The following is a 16,193-nucleotide window of genomic DNA, read 5'->3' as shown; positions in this document are numbered from 1 at the left end:
CATTGTATCCTACTGCTAGGAAATATCATCTCCTGCCACTGGTGATAGATGCAGAGCCTGCAGACTGGGATCCTGAAATTGCTTCAGCATCTGCCAAGTTTCAGCATTCTCTAAATTAACACAGTGAGTTATAAACCCCTCAAAACCTGAGTTTTTAATTAACACTAGGCTTTTCCAGCAATGTCCAAAACAACCACTGATATTTCAACAAAATACACATAACAAACATCAAAGGGAGACTGGAGAGAACCACAGAGAATTTGATTTCTGCCCTCACTCAACAAAACCACCTGTGATCCTCACCTGTATGGATGCTCTGGCCACCAGGACAAGAACACACTGTGTGAAGAGCTGCCGTACAGAAACATCCCCCCCACCCAGAAGCCCCAAGCATACCTTAATTTTTGCATTACTCCACCAAATTCTTCTTATTTTTCTATTTCTGGGGATTAAGTGTGGCAGGGAAAATAAATTGCAAAGGGCCAGAGCAATGCTTGTGACAAGTCTTGGCCAGTTTGCAGTGGTGAGGCTGAGAGAGACCACCTGAGCAGTCACAGCTGCCAGCTCTACAAAATAACTTCGTAAAACAGAATAGTTCAGTTTGAAGGGACCTGCACAATCATCTACTCCAGCTGCTGCCATCTCTCATGAAACACCTTGAAGGCTGGAATCTGTGGTATTTGCTAAGACAGGCATATTGCTGATTTCAAAATACACAACCAACAGAGTTTTGTGTCACTTCAGAAAAGGCAATGGGAGGAAAGCCAGTTTGATTAAAAGCAACACTCTAATTAAAAGAGTACAGCAGAAGGAAATGTTTGCAAAGGGAGTGAAGAGAGAAAAAGGGGAAAAAAAGTGTTAAGGATTGGGAAGCCACATGTAACTCCTGCATGGATTGGCAAAGAACATGGGATGGCAAAAACCAGAGAACCCTTAGGATTGCACCTGAAACCAAAGGCAAAAGGGGGGCGCTCCTGGAGGCAGAAGCATGAGGGAAATTGTGATGAAAGGATTTCCCATGCTCAGAATGCTCAGATTAGTTCTGGAGCGGCCAGATTTAGTACTGATTTAACTCCTGTCTACGTGGGCTAGTCCTGAGGCTAGGCAGCTACTGCTACCCACCCTCAAATAACCAAAAGTACTGGATTATCACTAAATAAACTAAGATGCCAGCTATGAGGAGCTCCCTCTGGGGCGAAAACTGAATACAAAGATTATGCAAGACTACAAGTTTGTGTCCTGTAGGGTTTAACTTAAATGTGCCTTCTCTTTGCTTCCTCAGTGCCTCCATTTTATAATTACATTTCCCGTTTTGCATTGTGCAAATAAAACCCGTTTTCATTTCAAGCATGCCCAGATCAAACCTGAGAGGAGAAGCAGAGCATGCAGTGCCTGAGGCACCCAGCCAAGCACACAAGGCTGGAGACATCCTGCCTGGCTTGGGTATTGCTCGAGTCAGGGAAAGCTTGGGAGAGGGAAAGAGAGAAGGAGGGAGTATTCCCATTATCCTGCCAGTGTCAACTCAGGCACTGACATTATTAACTGCTGATATCTGGAGAAAAGAAATCACCCTGCAGGTGCCACCCAGGCTCTTCCAGCAAAGAACAGATGGTGAAGAGGCAGAACATGAAACTCAGGGCACAGGTCCAAGCTGGGCAGAAAGCAAAATCCATCATCTTCCAGCACCAAGGCAGAGATGAAGATCCCACAGCTGCTCACAAACAAGAGTCAGACACCTGCAGGAATCCCTTAAAAATAGATCATAAGTCACTATGAAGTGGGTCTTTCTCCAGAGCCTGTTGTTCTCATTTCCCAAGGTGGTAAAAATTGATTTTCTGCCTCCATCCTTAATATAAATGATTCACTTTTCAGGAGTAAGTCTCACATGAGACACTGGAAGTGTCAGGGAATACACCCCCTGGTTTCTGCCAAGGTGTTTATCATGACTGGTGGCATCCACAGCCCTATATCCACATCTCCCAGAGGTTCCCAGCCCCACGCTGCACCTCCACAGCACAGAACTGCCTCACTCATGCTCTCACCACCCTCGCTGAGTACCAGGACATGACAGCCCTGACACCACACTGCTCCTGTATCATTGTCCATGGAGCATCAAGACAAAATCTCTGCCACACCAGGGCTCAGCCAGCCCGTCAGGAGTTTCACTGGGATATCTGCCATCCCAGTTCACCAGCGAAAGAAAGCTGCAGGGGATCATAGGTGCTGCTACAGAATCCTCCCAGGAGAAAGGAACAATTAAAGCACTCAGGTTTAATGTAACATGCCTCATTGAACCACTCGAGGCTCAAAGCTGTATAAAATTTCCTTACAACTATGTGCTTGGAGAGAAACAAACATGATCCCCCAGCCCTGCAAAGGAGATTTCTCCAGTGCAGAAATACTGAAGCTCAGTGCTTTGATGCACACTTTTAAAATTACTTTTCTGCACACCCAGCTTACTTTTTTAGGTACAATGTCTTCATTTTTGGAAGGGAAAAGAAAAAAAAAAGAAAACAAAAAAAGAAAACTTATTTCGTACTTGCCAAGCCACACACTGACTCCCAGCAGGAGACAAAGGATGTGCCATGTTACCCCACAGCTTAGCAGGTCAGGTAAGATTATGGGAAGGGTACACCTTCCATAGCAAGTTCAACTTGATGACAGGTGTCACATGAAAAACAGATCTCAGATGCTTGCGATGCTGCCACACAACACACAGCATGTGCAATCTCAATGCTGGGGGCTGGAAACCACCAAGGGACACTAAATAAATACAACTCCATATTATTATCAAGTTTTAAGATCCAGAGAAGGGGAGCAGAGAAAAGAGCTGGAACCAGGGGGATTTTTTTACCTGCACAACTGAGAAAGAGGAATAAGGAGGCACAAAGGATGGGGCAGATGCTACTCAAACTGAGATCAAGCCAACCTCAAACAGCTGAATTTTGCTTTGATGTCAGCACAGGTCACCAAGGGGAAAAGGCAATAAAAGGAATGGAAGGATGCAGGAAAATAACTTTTGCCTGTGGAAAAAACCCTCCTTGGGTTCAAGCAGCAAGGAGGATGCTTGGCTGGGAGCCTGAGACTTGGTCATGCCAGCAAAATCTTTGTCATCTGCAGGAAACAGAGGGAATAATCCATAGCACACACCACAGATAAAGCAATTTTTTTTTCTGTATTTTAAACCAGATCTGGATGTTTTCCACAAAAATGCAGCCAGGTGCAAAGCAAAGGGGCTGCTTCTGCCCAAAATCAAGGGGTTATGAACTTGAGCAGAGCCAGCTGGGTTTATTACAATGTCAAATTAAAAGGAGAGCATGGTTAGGAAACTGTGGGTGACATTCTAAGGAAGCCTCCAAAAAGCATCTTTCCAAGCAGTCAGCAACTGCCCAAAATATCCACAACCCATTGTTTCAGGGTTGCTACAGCCATGTTACATCAGCTGCACTGAGTGAACAGCTGAAAGGAGTGTAATAGGTCAATAAAGCTTCAAACTCTTAACCATAATATGCTTTCTTTTGGTGCCTTAAAATACCTGAATGTGAAATATTTCCACTCAGGGTAAACAAATTCACTGTCCCCATCACCCAAGACCATCCCAGGTGCTGAGAAAAGCCAGTTTTATGTAAGAAATCCTGGCAGCACCATGTGGCATCCTCCCCTGAAGGGGTCAATATTTTAAGCAGGAAGGAGCTGGACTATACTGATCTTTCCAGAGGAGTCAAAACATGTTTGGAGGGGTGCAGGTTCAATCTCTGAGCCAAGATTTGACATGAAATTCTGTCATGGGTTAGCAAAGCATGGTCTCGGAAGTGATGTTCTTGCAAAGGGGTGCTTACAGCTTCCTCTGTGACCTAACAGAACCTATCAGCTGGCCAGTTTGAATATGGACAATTTTTTAAGCCACTTAAAATTGTGACCACCTCTGTGATCCACATTTAAGAATAGTCAAACTCTGGACAGAGCTCTCTCTCATTTCCAGCACTAGGACAGGTGGCTGTGGGCCCCATGTGGGGGCCAGCGGGCCCGGCCCAGGCCCTGCTCGGGCCAGGCCGGGCCGGGCCACGGCCATCCTGGAGGCGATGGGCCCTGAGCGGCTCGGCTCCCCCTCTCCACTTCGGCCAAGATTCAGCTGAAGCTGCACCGCTGTCGGCAAAGGATCAGGTGACCAACAGCGATAAGCCACATTCCAGCTGCAACGCCTGGGTGAGATTAACCCTTTTAGTGCTGTGAAGAGCTGAAAACCTGAGGGAAGAGAGAGAGGAGATGCTTAAAGCTGAAATTCTGTTGTAAAGCTATGATACATCAGAGTACCTGTTGTAATTTCATGAAGATATGGGAGGTGGAGCGTTCAACTCATGAGCAAAAGCACCTGCGCTGAGATAGGCAGATGCTGAAGCAGCTGTAATTTCATGAGAAGTCTGGACAGGGAGAGATGGAAGCAATGAGGACTTTTGCTCCAAATGGGAAAGGAGAAAACCTCAGTTCCTAGAGATGCTCCCAGAGATAGTCCTAAAGATGAAGATGAAGAAGACCCTTTGCTCCCAGGGAAGGAGAAGGGCCTCTGTTCTTAGAGATGAAATGCTCCCAGAGATGGGTGAAGAGAACTTTTGTTTCTGAATGGCTCAACCTTAAAACTGTACCCCAGTAATTCAAGAGTGGACCCTCGAAAGCAGTTGTGGGAAAAGCTGCAAGTCGTGGGAGGGGACTCTCACATGATGCGAGCAGAGAACCAACCCAGGCGGCTGTCTCGTTGTGATACTGTTTTCATAGCATGGGCAAGAGAGACTCCTCTTCCTAAATGGACTGAACAAGGTTATTATGGAAGTGGTAAACAGACTGAACATCTGAAGGGTTGTCTTTGTACATTGTCACTGGGAGAAGGGAGAAAGGTGGGAGGAGGAGAAGAGTTCTGAAGGTGTGGTATGATTTTTTTTCTTCTTTTAGGTCTGTTAATAAACTTTATATTCTTTCAAGTTTAGTGCCTGCTCTGCTTTTCTCCTAATTCTTATCTCACAGAAGGTAAACAGTAATTAGTATTTTAGACAAAACCACTACAAATTCTTTTAGAAACTGTAGTTCAGGGAGAAAATTTCTCTTGCCTTGTTTACTGCAGCAGAACAGATTTGCCTTTCAGTTGGCTCTAAAACATGCAGGCTGGCCTGGCTTGAAATTAGCTGGAATATATTCAAAGGGAAGAACGAGGGGGGAAAACCCCTCCATTTACATATTACACCTTTGTCAGGAGTGGGCAAACAGAACTGTTGGTAGCCAAAGCAATTTATAGGTCTTGTTATCCTGAAATGACAGCCAGACAGCTAAAGGCACATTCTATTAAAAAAATTATATATCCAAGGATGTCCATGACAGTTTTCAATTGTAAGTGTTTAATGTTTATAGAGTTTAGCAGCTGGGATTTCACACTGAATTGATACAAAAATGCTGCATCTGACAGTGAGCTCCAGCAACCAGAGGAAGCAGCCAAACGCCAAGGATACTTAAACTATAAATACATAACTACAATGAGAGTATTTCAGAGAGAACTGCAGTGATGAGGTTATTCAGAGCGATGGCATGGTGGGAGACCACTGCTGCTGGACCACTGACTTGGAAACCACCATAACCAGCAGGAAAAAAACGTACAGTTTTGATAGAACCAATTTGGAAACTTGTTTTAAAGAGTATTTTGTTATTCATGGAGATCTGCACCAATCAGTTCTCTGTAGATTCATCTCTATGCAGCCAGTTTCTGTAAAGAAGATGAATGGTTTTACAGCACACAGACATCTTCCACGCTTTACCCGGGGAAGATGATGATAGATTTACTACACACACACCTCAGACAGTCCATTCATCATAGTCATTTATGTACATGCTAACAGATACATTTCTTAACTGCTGCATAACATTTCAAAGCAAATGATACATTTTCAATTTATTTCAGACACAGCCAGAGCACAGCCTACCACGGAAATGGTAAAATAAACCCAGGCACACCCTAAGTGGGGAGCCCAAGGCTTCAGATCTCTGTGACTTTCACGGGTTCAACAGCTACAACTTGTATGAAAAATTATTTCTTTTCTTAGAGGTAAAAAAATTATTAAAGACTCAAACCACTGAACTCTTCAGCAGCAGGTGGTTTTATCCAGAGATCTCTGACTCAAAGCCACATCACCTTCAGAAGTTACTCTTGTGACAATATGCTGGAATATATTCAGAGATAACCATTACAGGATGAAAGTAAGAGTTTTTCTATTGTTTCTGTATAAAACCTACCTTGAAATAAACAAATTGGGAAATTCCCTGTTGCTTTACAGGTAAATTGCTTACACCCAAGCGAAGCAAGTCATGAAGATCAAGTTTTCCATTATTATTTTAAAGTATTCCAAATTTAGAGCCTTCACATGGGGTTTAAATTTAAAGCAATGACTCTCCTTTTTGGATTTATCCTTAATCAAGCAATATAAAATCAACTTGTCTCAAAACATAAGGAAATACAGAGGAATAATCAATGCACACTGTGATGAAAACTGAGAGAGATCACAAGTAAAACTGCAGAAAGAACTAAAAAGTCTGTTACTTTTCCTACAAAACAAGATCCTGCGGAAGCACCTTTTCCCAAGCTGGTCTGTAAAGTCAATTTTAATACACACATTATTCACAACCTTTCAATGACATTGTCCAGCTCCTGGGTCTGGATTTTCAAGACTGGAATGTTGTGAGTAAGGAAGGTGAAGAACTACCAGAGCCCAAAGTAAGTATTTTATTTAGTGCACAGCTGTTCCTATAAACAATTATCTCCTAGAAATATTAAACTATACAAAAATCTGTCCTTCAAGCATCACAAACTTTGGAGAAGGTCACTCTGAAAGGATGAAATAGCTTCTTGCACACTTTTGGTTTTTTCTGTCCCTGGAGGAAGAACAAGAGCTGACAAGTTGCAGTGATGGAAGAGTCCTGCATTTTTAGCGTCCTGGGAAAAGATCTCATAACCAAAAGCATGCAAGCAGAGCTGAGAGCATCACTTCGGAGTGTGTCAGGGTGGAGAAGTCCCTGCACTGGTCAATTATCTGCTGTCAATAGAGCCTGGCTGGTCTCCAGGTGCTGCAGAGGTTTCTCCCCTCTGTTCCCCCTCCCCAGTTACTCATCTTACATTGATTTCAGTGCTGTAGAGACTAAACTGCAGTTAATGGAAATGGAAAAACACTACAAATCTGTAGGATAATAATGAATGGAGAGGAACAGGGTATCCGTGCAGCCATGACAAGACCAGTAACAAACCTCATAAAACACACAGCGCTCAGGTCAGAGCTCCCCAAGCTCTCCTGGGACCCACCAGGCAGAGCCAGGGCCCAGACTGCGCTGGGCAGTGTGACTGCCTGCTTGGAGAGCAAAGAACTGCTCTTCTGTGGCCTCTTCCATGTGAAAAAAACCAGCTTTTTCATTGCTTCAGGGCTTTTACTACAAGAGGACTGTCAGATTTGGTCCGGCAACAAAGATGGTAATAAAAGACAACCCATGGGCTGGGATTTTTAATTCCTCACCATGACTTAGTGATCATGTAATGTAGGAGCAGCTTTTTATTGGCTACTTCCATAGAAGCCCTCAAGACTTCAGAGATGAGAGCCAAAGATTATGCTGGGTCTTCTAACAGTGTCAGACTCCCAACAGGAGGACCCAGACCTCCACCCTTCCACACCGGCAGAGGACAGAGAGAAATTGGTTTCCGTGAGACTTTTCTTCTTCTTCTTCTATTTTCCCTTCTTCCTCCTTAAGTAGTTGGACTCAGCTGGTCAGGGAGAGCCCCATCCCCAGTTTTGGCCTGCCCATGGAGGTCACTGGCCAACAGAGGTGAAGGGCAGGAGACCCACCTCATCTCAACATGCAGCTGCTGCCCTCGGCTGCCAGAAACCCTCTGCAGCTTTGCAGGAGGTGAGAGTAGCACACTCCTCCCCAAAATCCAGAACAGGGAGTTTCTCATGGTGCTCCACATCACACTAAGCTGACTCTTCACTGAGCATATTTATAACTTCTTTGTTCCATATAAAAAGGCTGATGGCTTTGCTGACATTAACACAAAGCTGCTTGGCACTAAAATGCAGTTGATGCATTTTTTAGAATTATTTGCCCTTGTCATCTTCAGGACTTATGTATAGTCTATGTTTTCTGATTTATTAGGCCTTAAAATCCTCTTTTGAATTTTATATCACAATCAGAAGGAGCCACATCACCTGTAACCCTCCTTTTTATGATGAAAGAGTTTGAAGCTTAGGATGCTCTGGATGTGCAGTGTGAAAGTCTACAACAATTATTTATAACTCTTATTTTCCTTCTCTGCAAGTAGAATCAAAATATTTTTTGGCTGAAATAAGGATTGCAGCAGATGTCTGAAGCCAGGAAAAAAAAAACACGAAGAAAAGCAAATTGAACAGTGGAAGGAACTTCAGGCAAGCAGAGAAGAAGTCCTTTAGGGCAGTGCTTGCTTCCAGAGCTGTTGTTTTGTTACTTGATGTCCACCTAGGTTACGGGATCAAAGCTGGATTTCTTTGTCTGCCAGACATCAGCTTTTTCAGAGGTTTCATCAGAGCAAATTGCCTCTCAGGACCAAACTGAAAGCACCAGCTGGAACACTGAACACAGCACAACACACGCTCTGTCAGCCCCACTTTGCAGCTCTTTGCTTGATGATGAATCTCTTAGATTTGAGGGACCCAGGACATAACAGGAGTTTTGCAAAATGAAAAAAATATATATATAAAAAGCAGAAAATCGATCCTGGATATAAAACCAGCCTAAATAAACACTGTCCTGAGAACACAAGTGTTTTCCTCTCCCCTCCTCACCTCAGTTAATCCCAGAATGGTTTGGGCTGGAAGGGACCTTAAAGACCATAAAGTGCCACCCCTGCCATGGGCAGGGACACCTTCTACTGTCCCAGGCTGCTCCAAGCCCCATCCAGCCTGGCCTTGGACACTGCCAGGGATGGGGTACAATGAACTTGCTGCGTAATTCTCAGCAGCAGCACAGCCCAGGGAATTCCCAGCCCAGTACCTGGATGGGAAGCCAGCTGCACTGATCCGGATGGTCTCCAGCACTCCACAGGCTCTCAGCTGCTGCACTGCTCTCCTTGGATCAAACCTGAAATTAGATTTAGGACAGACATTAATACATAAAGGAAACCCACCTCTCCAACCCACCTGAGAGTGACTCTTCCAGAGACAGGAATTACCTTCTCCTCTCCTCATTACTGTAGTGGCTGATAAAGCCATACTTCCATACTTTCTGTCCACAGCCATTCCCTCTCAAACCTCAGGATAACCCATGCCTGGCTTTGGGAACAGGCTGCACAGATGTCACACCTTTTCTCTGCATGTCACAAAGGTGGTGTGATTTGCAAGTTGCTCAAAACCTTGCTACCACCCTGCTATCAATGCCAAGTGTATTCTCGGGATAGGATGACCATCTGCTGCAATAAATTAGTGCCTACAGCCAGAATCTACCTGGCTTTGTAAAGCAATACAATCCCAATAAAGAAGGGAATAGGCTACCCCACCACAAGCTGCCTGGTGAACCAGGCAGTATTACTCCTGCAGCTATAAGGGCAACAACATATTTGCAGAAATCAAATTCAACAGCAAAGTAAGTCTGATATATTCAATTCCGTACCAAAAACAGGTAAGTAACAGGTCCCACAAGTTTCTAGACTAAGTTTACTGAGAACAGTGGTGCTCATGTTCCAGACTAATGACTTTGGTAGACACCATGTGGAAATTCAAGGTGTTTCTGCCCTCCTCTTTAAAGCCTGCATCACCTCTTACCACTGGCATCTCACTTCCATCAGCAATTTGTGCCAAAAAAACTCATGACAACTTCCAGCTGAATACTTGGGCAGTGCTTTCTCTGGATCCCAGCAAGAACCCACTCCCAGATCAGACTATATACCTAGCACAGAGTGAGTCCAGGTACCAGCATCCCCATGGCTGCTGCCTCCTTCCACTCTGACTCCAAATGCACAAAGAGGTTCCAGCTCTCCAGCTCTGGAAGGCACTGGAAAAGGTCCTTGGATCAAGCTTGGACTCACATGATTCAGATGTGAAGTTTCCAGAACAAAGCTTCTCATATAATGAGAACCTGCTTTTCCCTTTCTGAAAGCCCAAAGTATTTACACCTGCAAGTCAAGATTGCATGAATAATTCTGCGTGCTCTCTGCTGTACAAAAGCAGTATGAAAAAACAGTCCCCTTCTTCTCCCTCTGTGCTTTTTTAAATTCCCTGGACCTGTCAAGTCTACAAGCAAGTTATTCACTGCAACACCACAAACACTGCGCAGGGTGAAAAATCAGTCTGGGCTGTCACTCACTTCAAGGAAGAACCCACAAGGGTGCAATTTCCATAACAATAAATAATAAACAGGACTGGCAGATCGACAGGTAAGCTTCAGTCCTGGAAGATCCCAGGGCAATCTCTGTTGTATCCAAGGGAAACTCTGCAAAGCAGCAAAGCCCTGCTCAGTGGGGGTGAAATGCAATCACCAGAGAAGCTGCAGTCATCAGCAACAGCTCCAGCAATGAAATAATCACCTTAAAAGTGGGAAAATTCACCTTATAATGAACTCCTTTTCCTTGCCACAGCAGGTAGAAGCACCTGGCTGGCTGGTTTTGGCCTGGAAACCCAAGTAAAAGATCCCAAACCCTGCCTGAAACAGAATTTAAAAGGAAAATTGGCAGAGGAACAACCTGAAGCCAGGTATTCCCCTTGCATATCTCTCTTTCAAAGTCTTCTCCACCAGAAATTTACCTCACATCCAGCCTGCAGTCAGATGCAGCAAACATCCCTGTGTGGTTGCCAAGGTGTCCTCCAGGATGGGAGCCTGACACCCCTGAGCCCCATTACAGATCTTGTATTTCCAGCAAGTTGTGAAGTAGGAATGCAGGGTGCAAGAGACCTGAGGAAGAAGAGACTGAGGAAGTCTCCAGTCCAACCCCCTATGTTCAAAAGCTAGGACAGCTATAGGGGCAGATCCATAGCTCAGGGCTTTATCCAGCCAAAACTGATAGAAACCTCCACAGATGGAGGTTGCACAACCTCTCTGGGCAGACTGCTCCATTGACAGACAGTCCTCAGGGAGAAAAAAACGTTTACCTATCTCCAGTCTGAACCTCCCGTGTCAGTTTGGGACCATTGGCTCCTGTCCTCCCACTACACACCACTGTTGAGAGCATGGTTGTCTCCTCATGGTAGCCCCTCTAAGTACTGAAAGGCTGCCATTACATCCTTTCTGTTCTCCAGCATAAGCATCTCATTTTAATAAAAAAATGTAATGCTCTTGTGAGCTGAAAAGCATTACGTTTTAGGAAGAGAAAGCTTGTTTTCTCACTGAACACTAAACGTAACACCAAGTGTTCTGCATGCTACAGACACCAGTGCTAACCTGGAGCAGTGCTGATGATGTTTCACTTCACAAATGCCTCCCAGCACTGTGTATTTTCCAGCATGTGTCTCTGAAATACAAGTACAGCCATCCCAGCTTCTCCAGATCCCACTTTAACACATCAGCAAATCGATTTTAGAGAGCAAGTCCTACAAGGAGCGGCTGAGGGAGCTGGGAAAGGGACTCAGGCTGGAGCAAAGGAGGCTCAGGGGGGACCTTGTGGCTCTGCACAAGTCCCTGACAGGAGGGGGCAGCCGGGGGGGTCGGGCTCTGCTCCCAGGGATCAGGGACAGGAGGAGAGGTGTGGGATATGCCCAGCCCTTGCCCTGGAGGGATCTCTGCTGAGACAAGAGATTTTGCAATCGCCCAGCAGGACTCCCTGAAAAGGCAACCACTTCTTGGGTCATGGCAAGGAAAAGTGGACCCACAATCCTTTGAGAGACCTTATGCAGATCTTTCTGTAACCCATTGGTCCGTCCCAGACCCTCTGTAACCCATTGGTCCCCTACTGATCCCCTGTATCCCTATAAAAGGAAGCCCCCTGGCTCTGTGGGGAGAGAGAGCTCGTCCCTGGCTTTCCCCTTCGCCAGAGGGAACCAACAATTAAGCTACCTTCGTGTGGAACCAGCCACATGAGCCTCTCGTCTCTCTCTGGTCTGGTTTGGCCTGGAGGTGCCCTGCAGAGCTGAGCTGGAATCACGAGCTGATAATCACTAAAGAGCTGATAACCTCTGCAAGGGCCCTCCTGCCAGCAGCTGAGGGAAGACACTGGGCCTTGGGAAGGCGATCCCTTTCGGGACCATCTCTCCAGACCGGTCACCTCTTCCTGGGTCAGAGCCACTGACCCCACCACCAGCTGTAATAGAGAGAGAACAGCCTCAGGAGAGGCTCAGGTTGGACATGAGGAGGAATTTCTTCATGGAAAGGGCGGTGAGGCCTTGGCAGGGGCTGCCCAGGGAGGTGTTGGAGTCCCCATCCCTGGACACGTCCAAGGAAGGCCTGGACGTGGCACTCAGTGCTCTGGGCTGGTGACAAGGTGGGCATTGGGCACAGCTTGGACTCAGTGATCGTGGCTCTCTTTTCCAACCTCACTGTTCCTCAGATTCTATAAATAGGGTAAATATAAACCAGTTTCTGAATGTCTTGCAACGATTAATACCCCTCACCTTGCTGTTTGCATGGGTAAAGAGTCAAGCCAGGAGGCTTCTTGGTGGATACATCTTCACCAGCACATCATGACCGAGGGTGAGCCTCTTTAGAGATGCTTTGCCCTCCTTTCAGGACACTCTTGGAGCTGTCTCTGCACTCCTAAGTCGCACTGTGCTCACTGGGAGCTCTCAGCCTGCATCGGATCAGCTGGAGGGAAATGCCTCCCTGCTGCTGGATCACATTTACAACCTTCTTCCTTAAAGGTCACCACGTGCAGTTTATGCCTTTCGAGAACGTTTCATCTATAAGGTCCCTGCATGCTAATGGACAAGCTTTCCTGGAGTTACAGGGAAGAAAACCGGGTACAAATCCATGACCAAGAGGTCAAACAGGGCTAACAGCTACCTGCTCACAGCGTTTGCTGCCTGTGATACGTCTCTGAACTACAGAGGAAGATCAGGACTGGCCTTTTGCTTCAGCTGTTCGCTCACTTGGAAACCTGCCTGAAGTTCATACAAGTCACATCTTTACTTTTTCTACATTTATATTGGAAGAACCAAGACATTTTTGTTCATTTTACGAGCCCACTATTTATCTCTGCTTTTTCCTTCCTTTCTCTTTTCACTGTTTGGAACTATAATTATTTAAATCAAAGCAAGTCTAAGATGAAAACTGCACAAAGACCCCCTTACAGCAAAGCAAGGATGCTCAGTATTAGCAGAGCGTATCTATGAATTATTAGAACCTGAATTATTCTTCATTTCAGAGGCACGAACCCCACATACTGAAACCCAAAAAGGTGACTCCAGCAACCCACACAGACCTTCTAGTTACAGGAACAACATTAAAAGGAGGGGGCAGGCTCTTCAGCAGGAGGAAGAGCCCAAGGCACGCTCTGTTGCTATAAAGCTGAACTCATTTGCTCATCTGCAGTGCCGCTTACTTGAAGGGGAGCTTCTCATCGTTGGGCTTGATGCAGCGCACGTAGTGCGGGGTGGTGGCATTCAGGGTCTCCATCAGCAGGTGCAGGGAGTTGCGGAACTGAAAGACAAAACCACTCGTCTTGAGGATGGGTGGAGGTGCCGTAACCATGCAGCCCCAGCCAGCAGGTGCCACAAGCCACCTGTGCAGGTGTGACACAGCGTGAACCTCGCCATCGACCCAGCACAAGGCAGGGGGAATTCAGAGAAGACAATGGGGGGGGTTGAGGGCTTCCAGTTCAAAGAGGTTCATGGGCAACAAAGCTTGGGTCTCTGCCCGGTTGGGTCTTTGAAACATCTCCAAGGATGGAGACAGCACAACCTCTCTGTGCCCCTGTGGAACTTTCTCACTGCCCACACAGGGAAAAATGCTCCTTTTCTGAAGCGGTTTCAATTTATGAGCTCCACAGTACATTGGGACACAGTCCAGTGAATCCCAAAGTGGCCTCCACCCTCCCCAGACCACATTTCAGCTGCTTTCAGTCAAGACTACGCAAGCCTGTTGTTCCAGAGGCACTGCTAGAAACCATCCAAAATGCACCAGTTGAACATGGATCATGGGAAAGTCTCTTTCCACCATCAACAGCTTTTTTATTTACCTCTGCTTCAAACTGAAGCAACAAGATCTTAACTGGATTTCTCTCTCGCTGACTGACTCACTCAAATAATACATTACCTGGTGTCCCACTGTTTTCCTGTGCTCCTTGTTGGCAGCTTTGAAGGCTGGCCTGGCAGAGCGGACGCTGATCCGGGGTGTTCCCTTTCCCACGGCAGTGGTGGGCACAGTGTCCTTCTCTTCCTGGAATAAGTCTGCTACCATCTGATACTAAAACAAAAGGCAACACTTGAGCACCTCTGGCCCTGCTCACTGGGGAATGAACCCACTCAACTCCCATTGTTCAGGTCATTTCTCACTCATCCTAAACCTGGAAGGGGAAAAAGGGCAAGAAAGTGAAAGCAAGAAGAGTTGTCTACGTAAACCATCAGCAGGATCATTGACCATTCTGTGCTGTAGTTCACGAAACCTTGAAATGTGCACATTAAATTGAACTAGCCAAAAAAAAGGAGGCTGGATTGCTGAAGTCTTGCCAGGGCTCAAAACCTCCTGAACATGAGGTGACTCTTGCTCCCAAGGCCTTGTTTCAGGGTGTTCATCCAGCCCTGACCCAGCAAGGATGCTGTCTGCACAGCACATACCCCAGGAAAAGATCTCCTGCAAGGACAGCCAGCTCCCACCACAGCCCCAGAGGCACCCTTGCTTTTCCAAACAATAGAGGAACACAAGCACTTCCTCACTAATTACCCACCTTTCAGGGGAATGAGCAGGGTGGCAGCAGCACTGCCATCCCACAGCCCTGGAAGCACCACATCTAGCTCATCAGACCTCTAAGTGTGGGATTTCTGGCAAGCCAGCAGCAACATTTCTGCTTCATAAACAGGAGAACAGGTGAGCTGGTAAATGCAGTTAATACCTTTTTTATTATTATTATTTAGGGAGCATTCAAATTTACATTAGGCTAGGGAACCTGAATATTAAGTAAGCCCCCATAAATCTGGTCTGGTTAGCAGGGCTGTTACACTTCCACATCTGGAATCCATCTATGCACCCACAATGGCTACTGCCACAGCTCCGCTTACATTCAAAGGGGAAATCCTTACATGTAAGAAAACCTCTCTGTCTGCAGGTGGGATGTGATGTATCACCACCTGAGCTGGGCTCCAGCCCGGTGACACTGCCAAAGCACCCACCATGTCTCCCAGCATGGATGCTGGAGCACCTGCGGGAGAGAACCACACTCCCCAGATCCACAGCACACCATGCCCAACATATCCACCCCAAAACCACTGGCACAAGGCAGTGGCAGCTGCACAGCACTCTTGCCCCCATCTCAGGCTCCTCCAAAAGCCCAACCTGGTTGTGTTTCCATTAAGAATCCCAGGAAGAGTGCTCTGGTTTACCACTTTTTAGACACAAACAGACAGCCCAGTGCCGTGAATGGCTGCCTGGCTTTCTGCCACATCCCTGGGCTGAAATAGGAACGCTTCCAGCCCTGTCCTGTAGGCTGTTCTCACAGCTTGTTAGTACAGCAGCCTCAACACCACTGTGGGAAGGAAATGGTTTGCATTGCATGAGCAAATTGCTTGCAGGCTTGCTAAGGATCTGCTTCATACTCTCAGCTTTCACTGCTATCTCTGCAGCTCCCTCAACTCCTACCAAAATAAAGGCTCCCACGTTCTTCACCTGGCCCTCTATCCCTAAAAAAGACATCCTGACAGTTGTTGTGGATGACTCATCACCATCTGGGATGCTCTGACTCCTGCAAACATGGGACATATGGATGGCACATGTACTGATGAAGACATCCAACACAGGCTCTGTGTTACTACCTCGCACCTAATGATGTGGTAAAACCCCTGGATGTAATCTTGGGCTTCAAAATATCTTCTCAACAGAGCTGGGAGTGCCACTGATCCCTCCATCCACTTGCTATCAATAACAGCAGTGCTTGTTCCTGAACAAGTGCTGGAGAAGGATCTCAGAGCCGAGCTGTCAGCCTGCATAATGCAAATCTGGTGAAACTGGTATAATCTCTAGCAGGAACCATTCCACAGGTTCCAGGGCATAAGTAAGAA

At 46.3% G+C, this 16,193-nt stretch overlaps 1 protein-coding gene across 2 annotated transcripts in view; it reads right to left on the bottom strand.

The window, feature by feature from the left end:
• MYO5B (myosin VB) overlaps positions 1-16,193 on the bottom strand; it is a 158,145-nt gene that overhangs the window by 59,361 nt on the left and 82,591 nt on the right. For both annotated transcript variants that reach the window (XM_069001860.1, XM_069001861.1), the window contains exons 15-17: positions 14,236-14,385; positions 13,523-13,620; positions 9,052-9,138 (exon numbers count right to left, since the gene is read on the bottom strand). In XM_069001860.1, coding sequence (XP_068857961.1) covers positions 9,052-9,138; positions 13,523-13,620; positions 14,236-14,385 — 335 coding nt within the window. The remainder of the gene's footprint in view (positions 1-9,051; positions 9,139-13,522; positions 13,621-14,235; positions 14,386-16,193) is intronic.

Source organism: Aphelocoma coerulescens, assembly GCF_041296385.1.
Source record: "Aphelocoma coerulescens isolate FSJ_1873_10779 chromosome Z unlocalized genomic scaffold, UR_Acoe_1.0 ChrZ, whole genome shotgun sequence".
NCBI lineage: Eukaryota > Metazoa > Chordata > Aves > Passeriformes > Corvidae > Aphelocoma > Aphelocoma coerulescens.
This window is presented reverse-complemented; position numbering and strand designations above follow the sequence as displayed.